This window comes from Zingiber officinale, chromosome 6A, assembly GCF_018446385.1.
Source record: "Zingiber officinale cultivar Zhangliang chromosome 6A, Zo_v1.1, whole genome shotgun sequence".
Taxonomy (NCBI): domain Eukaryota; kingdom Viridiplantae; phylum Streptophyta; class Magnoliopsida; order Zingiberales; family Zingiberaceae; genus Zingiber; species Zingiber officinale.
The window spans coordinates 97133393-97146311 of record NC_055997.1 but is presented as its reverse complement, the minus strand read 5'-3'; the positions used below and the strand labels follow the sequence as shown (position 1 = coordinate 97146311).

Here is a 12919-nt window from a genome sequence, read left to right as displayed (position 1 = left end):
CTTACTTGAGAAGAAAGGGCAGTGACAAAAACATAGACCCGATCAAGTGACACAGCCACGCTCTTTAATGGCTCGCTTACTTGAGAAGAAAGGGCAGTGACAAAAACATAGACCCGATCAAGTGACACAATCTCACGTATTTTAAATATCTTAAAAATATTTTTAATTACAAAAATCTATCTTTATTTATTGACAATAATTTAACAAAAAAAATGAACAATAATTGTCGAGGTTTTAACAAAAACTCAAGAAGGGTCTAAAATTGTTCTTTATTTAGAGATTTCTATAGGGAAAATCTATCAAAAATAAGAGATAAAAAAAACATTTGAGTTTTACTATTTAAGCAAAATTCTAGGACGACAATAAGTATTTCACATGAATTTAGAAAACATTTAGAACACGAGCAGGGATTTCCTTCAACCACAAACCTTCATCATCACAAACGTATCGACGACAGGCGGAGAGCGAGCCACATCCTTCTCTACGAGACTACGACAAACAGCAGATTTCCTTCCTAAATTTCCCCCTTTTCCCCCTGTTTTTTTGCTTTCGTGGGGGGCAGAAATAACCGCGAGTCTGCTTCATGCTGCTCAGGTACTGTTCTCTCCACAACCTGTCGCTGGCCCTTATCCGCTACCAGGAAAATCTCTTGGCACAACATTAGGTTTTTTTTTTTTTTTGTGGTTCTTAGAACCTGTAGTCTGAGATTTTGGCGAAAGTTTGTGTTTTTTTGGCTTAAAAATCGAACTTTATTTTGCATCTTGCCGTCCGAGATCAGGCTGCGATCGAAAGATGGTATTTTTATGCTAGTTTGGAGAGAATCGTTCGTTTGTGTGGCTTCAGGGCTATTCGTGTGATGCCATGGCTTGCCCTGCTTCCCTCGCGTTTTTGGGAGGCGCGATGGCAATCTCCCCAGTTCTCCTAGAGGTCTCGCCGACGGCCGTCGCCGTCGGGAGGATTCACGTTGTTTCTGGGGTTCGATTCGGTACCTTCCTCAGCCCGAGGCAATGGCATCATCTTGGAGGTCGTGTCTATAGGTGTATGGTGACCACTAATTTAATCGAGGAGAGGGGGATTCCGTCATCTGCCGATTCCATATTGAAGATCACTAACAGTAGTGGTAGCAGAGACGAGGATGCTGATCTCATTATCAAGCCTACCCCCAAGCCTATACTGGCAGCACGCCCCAATGGCCCAGTAAATCCTCCAAACACAGCTTCAGCCATTTGGTCGCCTGACTTGGCTGTTCGAGAGAAGCCAGCAACCTCATTGGAAGACAGAGAGAAAGTAGTAGAATCTCTTAGTGAGGTTTTAGAGAAGGTAGAAAAGCTTGAGAAGACCACTAATTCAGTGAACTTGAGTGATAAAGCTATCAAGGATAATGGTGTGGCCAATGGCAGCTCCAAACAAGTTAGGCCACAAAATGCAACTCCAACTATAAGGAAATCGAAGACTGTTAAGAGTATTTGGCGGAAAGGGAACCCTGTTACAAGTGCACAAACGGTGGTTAAAGAAATTCCCAAGGGTGAAGTGAAGAGTGAACCCTCTTTAACCAAAGGGACAAAGATATTCGGAACTCCTGCTGTATCCCCTATCAAGCCTCAAATGCCTTCTCCAGCCCGACCAAAGCTGCAAGCAAAACCTGCTGTTATTTCACCCTCCCTTTCTGCAGTGAAGAAACCTGATGCCCCAAAGGAAAGAAAACCCATTCTTATAGATAAATTTGCATCCAAGAAGCCGCCTGTTGATCCAATTGCAGCTGCAGTGATGACATCAATCCCTTCAAAGCCAGTAAAAGGGTCCTTGGCATCCAAAGTCAAAGATGAGCGTCGGAAGAAATCTAGTTCTACTAGTGGTTTGCGTAGAAGGCTGGTGGAAGATGGTGAGATATCTGAAGAGGAAGCTTCAGAGCTTAATGTGCCTATCCCTGGGGTCATGGAACAAAGGAAAGGAAGAAAATGGAGCAAGGCAAGCCGCAAAGCTGCAAGACTTGAAGCAGCTAAAGCTGCAGAACCTGTAAAGGTTGAGATACTTGAGGTAGGTGAGGAGGGTATGCTCATGGAGGAGTTAGCATACAACTTGGCCATTAATGAAGCAGATATTCTCGCATTTCTGTTCTCAAGAGGGGTCAAGCCAGATGCAGTCCACATTCTAGATAAAGACATGGTTAAAATGATATGCAAGGAATATGATGTGGAAGTAATTGAAGTTGATTCAGTTAGAGTGGAAGAGATGGCAAAGAAGAAAGAAGTACTTGATGAAGAGGACTTGGACATGTTAGAAGATAGGCCTCCTGTAATTACAATCATGGGGCATGTGGATCATGGGAAGGTACAGTTATTTTATTTATTTCTTGTTTTCCATATTATAGTGATTAAATCCATGTATATATGAACCTTAAATTGTTTTCTTCTTTAATTTGCCTGTGCAGACAACATTGCTGGACTATATTCGAAAGAGCAGGGTAACGTCAGAATATTTTCTTTCAGAATGTTGATCTGTTTGATTGAATATCTACACAATTCAATTTCAGTAGGCAATTTAAGTTTTGTTAGGTTTACTTCTACAGGTGGTTGCATCAGAGGCAGGTGGAATAACCCAAGGTATTGGAGCATACAAGGTTCTTGTCCCAGTAGATGGGAAGCCTCAGCCATGCATATTTCTTGATACTCCGGGCCATGAGGTATGCAATATCTTGCTCCTTTTCTTGCATTATTAGGATTTTCAACTGATTTTTAAGTTTTTTGAGGACCTCTTAGTGGTTTTGGCTTTAACACAATGCAATCCAAAGTTTCGAATCTCAATTTTGAGTCAGGGTTTTGGTTCCCAGATGGAACAAGATGTTTCAATGTTGTGCTAACAGTGCGATAGATGATGCTCATGACATTAACACATGATTGGGAGGGGGGATTGGAGAGGAGTAGATAAAAAGGAGAAGATTGGGGGAGAAAAAGAACAAAAACTCTAACAACTTAACCTCGTCACTTAGTTGCCATGCGAAAGCTCGCGTAGTCTCAGATAGTTTGCGGAAGCCTTGAGCAGTTTTGTTGTCTCAGACAAGTCATGGAAGTTTCATCATCATCTTAGACAACTTGCAAAATCTTCATCATTGTCTGGGATGTCGTAGAAGCTTCTTCATCATCCCAAAGAATCTCATTGTCGATAAGTTCTATGTGTCGGTCAGTTAGCGGCATGAGATTCTTTACTCATGTTAGTCGACACGGAACAATATTTAAATCCTTGATGCAAGGTTCCTATTTGAATTTGACACCTGATGTCCTAACTACCTTGTTAAGTAGTGGGATGAGCCATTTGAGAGATTAAGTCTATGTTTACTAAGTTTTTGTTTGGGACCTCCAAATGGTTTTGGCTTTAACACAATGCAAGTTTCCTATTTGAATTGACATTTGAAGTCCTGACTACCTTGTTGAATAGTGGGGCGAGCCATTTGAGAGACTAAATTCTAACTGATTTGCAACAGGCATTTGGTGCGATGAGGGCTCGTGGAGCGAGAGTAACTGACATTGCAATCATTGTAGTGGCTGCTGATGATGGAGTTCGCCCACAAACTAATGAGGCAATTGCTCATGCAAACGCTGCTGGGGTGCCTATTATCATAGCCATCAATAAGGCATGTTTCATCGACAGCTATATAGGTTCTTCATGCTATGCAAAAAACTGATTATTTCTTTCTTATATGGACTCAGGTAGATAAGGATGGAGCAAATCCAGAAAGGGTAATGCAAGAGCTTTCTTCTGTTGGCCTTATGCCAGAAATTTGGGGTGGTCACATCCCTATGGTTCAGGTTTCTCCTCTCTCTCTACACACACACCAAAAAACACAAAAAACAAAAAAAAACTAGACATGCTCTTCCTTTTTTCATACTTTTTAATTCTCTATCTCTTGAATCAGATCAGTGCTCTTAAAGGTGAGAACATTGATGAATTGCTGGAGACTGTTATGCTTGTAGCAGAGGTATAAACTTTCTGCTTAGGTTCTTAGATGTTTCCTTTGTCAAATTTTATATCTGAATCATCCTTTTCATGATTGTGAAGATGCAAGAATTGAAAGCCAACCCAAAAAGAAATGCTAAAGGCACCATTATAGAAGCAGGTCTTGATAAAGCAAAGGGAGCTGTCGCCTCACTTATTGTGCAAAATGGAACTCTTAAAAAGGGTGACATTGTAGTTTGTGGTGAAGCTTATGGAAAGGTGCTCCTTTTGACTTGTTACTTGCCCTGAAAATCATTCCTGAAACATATTTACAGTTTTTACAGGCATTTGTGTTTTTCTTCTCAAATCGTTAAGCTGTATTGACCTTGGTTCCTTCATTTTGATAGCTTACTACCTCGTTTTCATTGCTTAAATTGATGAGTAGGTGCGCGCTATGTTTGATGATAGAGGAGGCCGTGTTGATGAAGCTGGACCGTCAATGGCAGTACAGGTTGGTTTCCTCAGCTCATGCTATCTTCTTCACCATTAATCCAAAGTTTACAACTCTTTTAACATAGTTACAACAAGGATAAATATGGTTTGAAACTCCATTCAATGCTTGAAACAGAGGGAACTGACGAACTTAGCATGTAAATGCATTTTGGATCTTTTGGATCTTTTGCTCACCTATTAAATGCATTTGCTTGATTTAAAGCATTTTCCAGTATTTGTATTTCCTTGTGACTTATAAGCTAAGGTCAATAATGTCATTAACGAATTTCAATCTTTTTTGACCATCTATGTGTCCTGAAAGCATCAACAATCTGTATCTGAAACTAAGTGTCATTAGTACAATTTCGAGAATCAGATACAGTTTTACAACTAGGTGGTTTGGATATTAGTTGAACCTATATTTAAGATGTTTATCTAATACTAGTTTCTTTTCATGCCTTTTGTTTTCAAATTTTGTTAAATACTAATAACCACACAAACTCCGCCCATGATGACCGGTCATGGCCGGTCCCAAGCCCGGATAAAGGAGGAGGATTGCGTTAGGTTGCCAACCAGCGTCAAACTATGACAAATATTCAATGAATGAATCCATTAAACTATTGTGCTAATGCTAGGTTGTTTCCCGGAAGGAACGCGTTGCAGGGTCCGACTGTAATGTCTCGGCAAGGACCGCTATATCTCCAGAACTCGGGTGTAGTGATAAATATGCAAGAGTTCGCGTTACAGGGTTCGACTGTAACGTCTCAGCAAGGACCGCTACATCTCCATGAGAACTTGGGTGTAGTGTTAAATACACAAAAGTTCTCACACCATAGGTTAGATAAGAATAAATATGATAGGAAAACTAATAATCTAAGATTTGGAACATGGAATATAGGAACTTTCACTGGTAAATCAATGGAGGTAGTAGATATGATGATTAGGAGAAAAATTGGTATTTTGTATGTACAAGAGACAAAATGGATAAGCGAGAAGGCAAAGATGATAGAAAACTCGGGTTTCAAGTTATGGTACACTGGAAAGAGTAAAGCAAGAAATGGAGTGGGTATCATTGTAGATAATTTGTTAAAAGATGAAGTTGTAGGAGTAGTTAGAAAAGGGGATAGAATTATATCCCTTAAGATAATAGTGGCGAAAGAAACTATGAACATAATTAGCGTATATGCACCACAAGTAGGATTAGACGAGGCTACCAAATCAAGGTTTTGGGAGGACTTAGATGAAATATCACAAAATATTTCACCAAATGAAATGATTTTAATAGGATGTGATCTAAATGGGCATGTCGAAGTGAAAAATGAGGAATATGAGAGAGTACATGGAAGTTATGGGTTTGGAACGAGGAATGAGGAAGGGAAAACTATATTAGATTTTGTGATAGCATATGACCTTATATTAGCTAATACGTTTTTTAAAAAAAGAGAAGAACACTTAGTCACATTCAAAAGTGGGAATAATAAATCGCAAATTGACTTTCTTATGGTTAAGAAGAAGGATAGAAAGATTTGTAAAGATTGCAAAGTCATCCCTGGAGAAAGCTTAACTCTCCAACATAGGGTAGTAGTGTTGGATATACGCCTCAAACATAGTATCAATAGAAAGAAAATATATACAATTCCTAGAATTAAGTGGTGGAAGTTAATGGATGAGAAACGAAATATATTTAAGGAGAAGGTAGAAGTACAAGCATTAGATGAAATATACGATGACTCTAATATAACACGGGATAAAATTGTATCAAAGTTGAAAATTGTAGCTAAGAGTGTACTCGGTGAGTCAAAGGGACATGCACCACTAAGTAAAGAATCTTGGCGGTGTAATGAGAAAGTACAAGAGAAAGTGAAAGAAAAACGAATAGCTTATAAGGAATTATATATTTGTAAGAACGAGGAAAACTTAAAAAGATATACAATAGCCAAGAAAGAAGCTAAGAAAGTAGTGAGTGAAGCAAAAAATGAAACTTTTGAACAGTTATATCAAAAATTGGATACAAAAGAAGGGGAAAGAGATATTTATAGAATAGCTAAAGGGAGAGAAAGGAAAACAAGAGATCTTAGCCAAATAAAATGTATTAAAGATGAATATAATAGGGTATTAGTAAATGATGGAGAAATAAAAGAGCGGTGGAAGAGGTATTTTCATCAACTTTTTAATGAAGGTTTAGGTGACCAACTTAACTTAGGTAATTTAATTAGGTCAAATGAGCATAGAAATTTTAATTTTTATCGTAGAATTCAAACTTCAGAAGTAAAACAAACTTTAAATGAGATGCACAATGGAAAAGCCGTTGGACCAGATGATATTCCGATAGAGGTATGGAAGTGCTTAAGGAAACAAGGTATTGAATGACTTACAAAATTATTTAACATGATATTGAAAACGAAAAGAATGTCTGATCAATGGAGGATAAGTACTCTAGTTCCCTTATATAAGAACAAGGGAGACATACAAAATTGTGCAAACTATAGGGGTATTAAACTAATGAGTCATACTATGAAACTTTGAGAAAAAGTAATAGAAAAAAGATTAAGGAAGGAGACCACAGTGACAAAAAATCAATTTGGGTTCATGCCTGGAAGGTTGACAAGAGAAGCTATACATCTCCTTAGACAATTAATTGAAAAATATCGGGAGCAAAAACAGGATCTACACATGGTATTCATTGACTTAGAAAAAGCTTATGATAGAGTCCCAAGAAAAATTATATGGAGAATTTTAGAAAAGAGAGGTGTTAGCGTAACATATATTAAACTAATTAAGGATATGTATGAGGATGTAACGACCAAAGTAAAGACTTCAGGCTAAGTAACTGAAGCATTTCCAATAAAGATAGGGTTACATCAAGGATCAACCCTAAGTCCTTATCTTTTTACACTAATTATGGACGAACTCACTTCCCACATTCAAGACACAGTAAGTACCGTGGTGCATGTTGTTTGCAGATGATATTATTTTGGTAGATGAGACACGTGAAGGAGTAAATGCTAAGCTAGAATCTTGGAGGGAAACACTAGAAGGGAAAGGTTTTAAGCTTAGTAGATTCAAGACAGAATATATGGAATTTAAATTTAGCAATATTAGAAGTAATGAACAATTGTTAAGATAGGAGAGGACGAGTTGTCCGGAATCGAGAGATTTAAATATTTAGGATCATTTTTACAAAATGATGGAGGGATTGAGAGAGACGTCTTACATAGAATACAAGTAGGATGGGTGAAATGGAGGGAAGCGTCGGGTGTTTTATGTGACCGTAAAGTACCTCTTAAACTTAAAAGTAAGTTCTATAAAACCGCTGTTAGACCTGCTATGTTATATGGAGCTGAATGTTGGGCTATGACTCGAGCACATGAGCATAAGATGAGAGTTGCAGAGATGAGGATATTAAGGTGGATGTGTGGACATACGAAGATGGACAAAATAAGGAATAAGAGCATTAGAGAGAAAGTCGGAGTTGCATCTATTGAGGACAAACTCCGAGAGACACGTTTAAGATGGTACGGACATGTACTTAGACGACCAATAAATGCTCCAGTTAGGCGATGTGAAACTAAACATGCATATCAAACGAGGAAGAGGAAGACCAAAAAAGACTTGGTTAGCAACAATAAAATAAGATAAAATTTATTTAAATATAGATGATGATATAATAGGAGATAGAGCTCAATGGCGTAAAAGGATTCATACAGCCGACCCCACCTAGTGGGAAAAGACTTGGTTGTTGTTGTTGTACTAATAACCACACAAAAGATCATTTTTCTATTTCATTAGGGAGTGGCCACATTCCATTTCTCACATTCTGGTTTACAGAAATCTTACGTGGGAAACTCATTTATAAATCCTTTGTATGCTCATGCATCAAAAACAATACTTCTGAGAAATGTTGGACTAGAGAGGTTTTGCAAAATGCTTACTTGTTTTGTTTACTATATTATTCTGTTTGATTTTATGTTCAATATCAAATAGATGCATTGTTGTAGCTGTTAAAGTTACGTGAGCTTGATGCATTGTTGTATGAGAAAAAGTCAAAAGAGTGCTCCTATTTTTCTGAGTCGTCAAAAAGGCGATCCATTTTAATTTTTTATCAAAAGGGCCCCACCACCTTGTAAAATGGCATAACTGACCTTTAGTACACTGCTTGACATTATTACACTGTTCTCATTATTATCCTGCCTATATCTCTGACTCCTGCTTAAATCTAGAATTGATCAGGCGCGTTATAGCAACTATGAAATGATAGCTACTATAACTACAACAGTTGTAGCTTTAGGATCGTTATGCACGTGAGAGGGGGTTGAATAACGTGATTTTTAAAAACTTGTTCTTTTTCGATTTTGAAAACGAGTATGCAATGGAAATAAGGTAAAAGCGGAAACTAAAAAAGAACAAACACAATGACTTAGTAGATTATTTGGTTCGGAGCCTTTGGCAACTCCTACTCCAAGACCCAGGCCCCTTGGACTTATCAATACGTAATCCACTAAATTCTCTTTCGGAACCGCCAGAAGAGTAATCCGAATAGAAATGATCTAAGGAAGTGTAACAACTCTACACTTCCTCTATTAAACAATAAACAATAAATAATTATAGCTTAAATTAAAATATACCGACTCGTAGTAAATGGGAGTCAAGGCTTGTAGTCGGTGTTGCAGCGTCGTAGCAGAGCAGCAACGCGGTCGGACTAGTAGAAGAATCGTTTGCGCTCGGATATTAGTTGTGTATTGAAAAGTGGTTGAACCTCTCCTTTATAGGATGTTGGAGGTGCCTCCAATGCCACTGGAGGCGCCTTCAACCCCAAAGTATATCCCCGCAGATTCGACTTCTTATCATCGACGAAGCCTTCTGCCTTATCCGATTGAAGGCGCCTTCAAAGCTCTCCAAGGCGCCTTCAGCCGTATAGAAGGCGTTTATGCGTCCTTCAGCACAGGGCCTTCTACCAATGCTTTCGAGGTGCCTCCAACAACGGAGGTGCCTCGAGAACTGTTCACTCGAGGTTTCTTGTTATTTTTTCTCATTCAAAACATGTTCAACGAGAAAATATCTACTCTGCAAAACAGAATTAGTACAATTATAAAATAGTAGTATTAATTAGACTCTGTCTTCATGGTCTCAATTTAGGTTTTCAAAATGGACCTAATTGGACCTGTATAAGTCCCTAATTGGGACTCGTCCTCACTGGAACACTCCCCTCTAGTGACTTACCTTACCATGCAGAGTCGTTTGATTTTACTTCGGTCCACCGAGTCTTCCCGCTAGTGTCCGTAGATCCAACTGGATTTCAGCTAGTTGTTAGGTCCCGCGGACTCAACCAGACTTCCTGCCAGATATTGGGTCACTCCTTGACATATTTGAACTTCTACACTAGCTATTAAGTCCTCCAGATCTAGCTGGATTTCAACTTGGTATCAGACCAGTCAAGTCTTGCACACTTGGTAGAAATGTTAGATCACAACACACCTAACTTTAATCCATTTGCCATTCATCAAAACTTAGATTTGGTCATTGGTGCCAACTGCACTAATAGTAAAAACATAACTGCTACAACATAGAAAATAACCTTAATAAAGAGGACTAAAATTTTCCGGAGTCTTTGAAAAGGCTTTAAACGATGTTTTTTTTTCTTAAGACTCGGTCATTAAGGGTTGCACAAATGTATATCAGAAGAAGCTTCGATTTGATATATCGTGCGTCTCGTGGTTCAACTTGAGTCAAAAGTTATAATCTCTTGTAACAACTATGAAATCATATATGCTACAACTATGTAGCAGCTACGGGTTTGTGGCTACTACAACGCGTCTCCAATTCAGGATTTAGGCGGGAAATATAGGCGAGAGATAATAATGAGAATAGTGTAGTGGAGAGTAGTTGGATAATTGTACATGGGGACGGGCGCCCTTTTGATAAAAAATCAAAGTAGAGCACCATCTTGATGATTCAAAAATAAGGGGCTCCACTTTTTATTTTTGCCCTTGTTGTATCGATTAAAGTGGTGTATGTTTGGATGAGACAACAACAATAGAAACTGTAAAATAAAATATATATTTTTTGCACTTCTGATGACTTCAATAAGTTACTAAGTAGGTAGTGATCTATTGTTTATACACGGAAGAGTTAAATATTCAAATTTTCAATTATTTGCATAAAAATAATATTGTGATGAACTAGGCAAACATGGTTCGTGCCTTACAATTCGATAGTAGCATGTTGCATTAATTTCTATTTATTCTGTTCTTTGTTTGTGTCTTCTCTCAGCCTTACCTCACAGTTTGAACATTTGATTTCCTAGGTCATTGGTTTGAATAGAGTTCCTATTGCCGGTGATGAATTTGAGGTTGTTGAAACTCTTGATCTTGCACGTGAAAGGGCAGAACTTCGTGCGGAATCATTAAGGGTTGCACGGATATCTGCAAAGGCAGGGGAAACAAAGGTCACCCTATCTTCCATTGCTTCTGCTGTTGCGATGGGAAAACAAGCAGGTCTAGACATGCATCAGCTGAATATCATTTTAAAGGTTGACGTTCAGGTAAGATTTCTGAATAATGTTATCTTATATGTTTATACCAGGGGATATTGTTTCCCGATATCATCTTATCCTATATGCATCGTAGGGTTCAATTGAGGCCATCAGACAAGCTCTTCAAGTCCTCCCTCAAGACAATGTTAACTTGAAGTTCCTCCTTCAAGCTCCAGGGGAGGTTACCACTAGCGACGTTGACCTGGCTGTTGCTTCTGAGGCCATTATATTTGGTTTCAATGTAAAAGTACCCAGTTCAGTAAAGAGCTATGCAGACAAAAAGACTGTCGAGATTCATTTATATAGAGTCATTTATGACCTCATAGACGACATGAGGAATGCAATGGAAGGACTTTTAGAGTCTGTTGAGGTGAACACTTGACCGATATTAGGCTTCTTCCTTATAGATTCATACCCCATAGAGATGCTGGTCTAAATTCTGTTTTATATTATATCTTCTAGGAACAAATACAAATAGGAACAGGAGAGGTTAGAGCAACATTCAGTAGCGGCAGCGGACGTGTTGCTGGATGCATGATCACCGAGGGAAAGGTAGTGAAAGAATGTGGTGCCCGGGTTATTCGAAATGGGAAGATTATTCACAGTGGTACAGTTGATTCTTTGAGGCGGGTGAAGGAAGATGTGAAAGAGGTATGTCTCAAATATCTAATTGATGCTTTATAGTGTCTATCTCTGCGTAGCTTAGGTGCATTGAAGCGACATTTTCGTAGTAACAATGCTTTGCTAAAAGTACTTCATTGTGTTCATTGTATCCTTGATAATTTTGAATGCCAGAATCGTCAATAATGTTTGTCATGCTTATAAATGAAGTCACATGACATTCTCCCGGACTAACAAAATTTTGACTATGATCTTCTATCAGTAGCCGTAAATGTTATAAGAATTTCTATCCACATGTTGCAAGTATCGAGCCGATGTTGTAATGTCACTTTAATCCACAGTAGATGGTTTCAAGCAAACTTAAAGATTCTTATGGTTGCAGGTCGGTGCTGGACTTGAGTGTGGTATTGGTGTTGATGATTTTGATGATTGGGAAGCCGGAGATGTTATAGAGGCCTTCAATACAGTGAAGAAACAACGCACGCTCGAGGAAGCATCTGCTTCTGTCACAGCTGCATTAACTAGAGCTGGTGTTGATTTGTGAAGCAGTAAAGCATTCATAATTAACATTTATGGTGGATTTGAGATTGTAAAGCATCCCCCAGATGGTGGTCCAAAGAAAGTTCATTGCTGATTTAGCTCTCGGCAGGCCAGTTTGCTTACCAAATCTTTACTTATCTTTGATAACGCTGTGGTTCTTGTGGTTCTCGGCCGTAAAGCTCATACCCTTCTTTGGGCTCTGCAGAGAAGGCAGTCACTAAACTTCTTCTCAATGGCAACCTGTACTTAATAGTGACAGTCAGAATGCTGTTTGATATTTTATAATTTGCATTCCTTTGGCCTATGTATAAAGAGGTTGTACATGAAATAATGGGGAAACTATACAATTCTGTTTTCAGTACCTGCAGTATTTTTGTACTAACCTCAGACTACAATCTTTTGGAAAGATCACTTCATTTCATATTGTTTTTGGAGTCTTAAGCTTGTGGATGACCATTTTGCTAAAACCACATTATGAACAAGTGTTGGATGGAACAATGTAGTGGCATCAAATAATTTTGGCTCAAAATTAATGAATGATATTCCTCTACTCCAACATGTGGTGAACCTATCACTTGTTGGTACTATATTGTTCATATTTATCAACAGACTGAAAGCAAAATGAATCATAAAGAACACCAGCTTTCATCTGTTAAAATATCAAATGCACATGAATACATGAACAAATTTAAGTGCAACATGAATTGTAAGCACTAGGAATGGAACATGGTCTGCAATTTCTTCCATGTCAGAAGCAGAGATCTTGTAAGGAGATACAAGTAATTGCATGGTCTAGCTCAT

At 38.4% G+C, this 12919-nt stretch overlaps 1 protein-coding gene across 1 annotated transcript; it reads left to right on the top strand.

Moving 5' to 3' along the window:
* Positions 1-406: 406 nt before the first annotated feature.
* On the top strand, positions 407-12539 carry LOC121997054 (translation initiation factor IF-2, chloroplastic-like). Its single transcript, XM_042551269.1, has 12 exons — positions 407-2331; positions 2432-2464; positions 2570-2683; positions 3482-3631; positions 3708-3806; positions 3914-3976; positions 4057-4212; positions 4379-4444; positions 10730-10966; positions 11052-11327; positions 11420-11608; positions 11961-12539. Exons 1-12 carry the CDS (start codon positions 862-864, stop codon positions 12120-12122), a joined length of 3015 nt encoding a protein of 1004 aa, XP_042407203.1. The 5' UTR covers positions 407-861; the 3' UTR covers positions 12123-12539.
* The last annotated feature ends 380 nt before the right edge of the window (positions 12540-12919 follow it).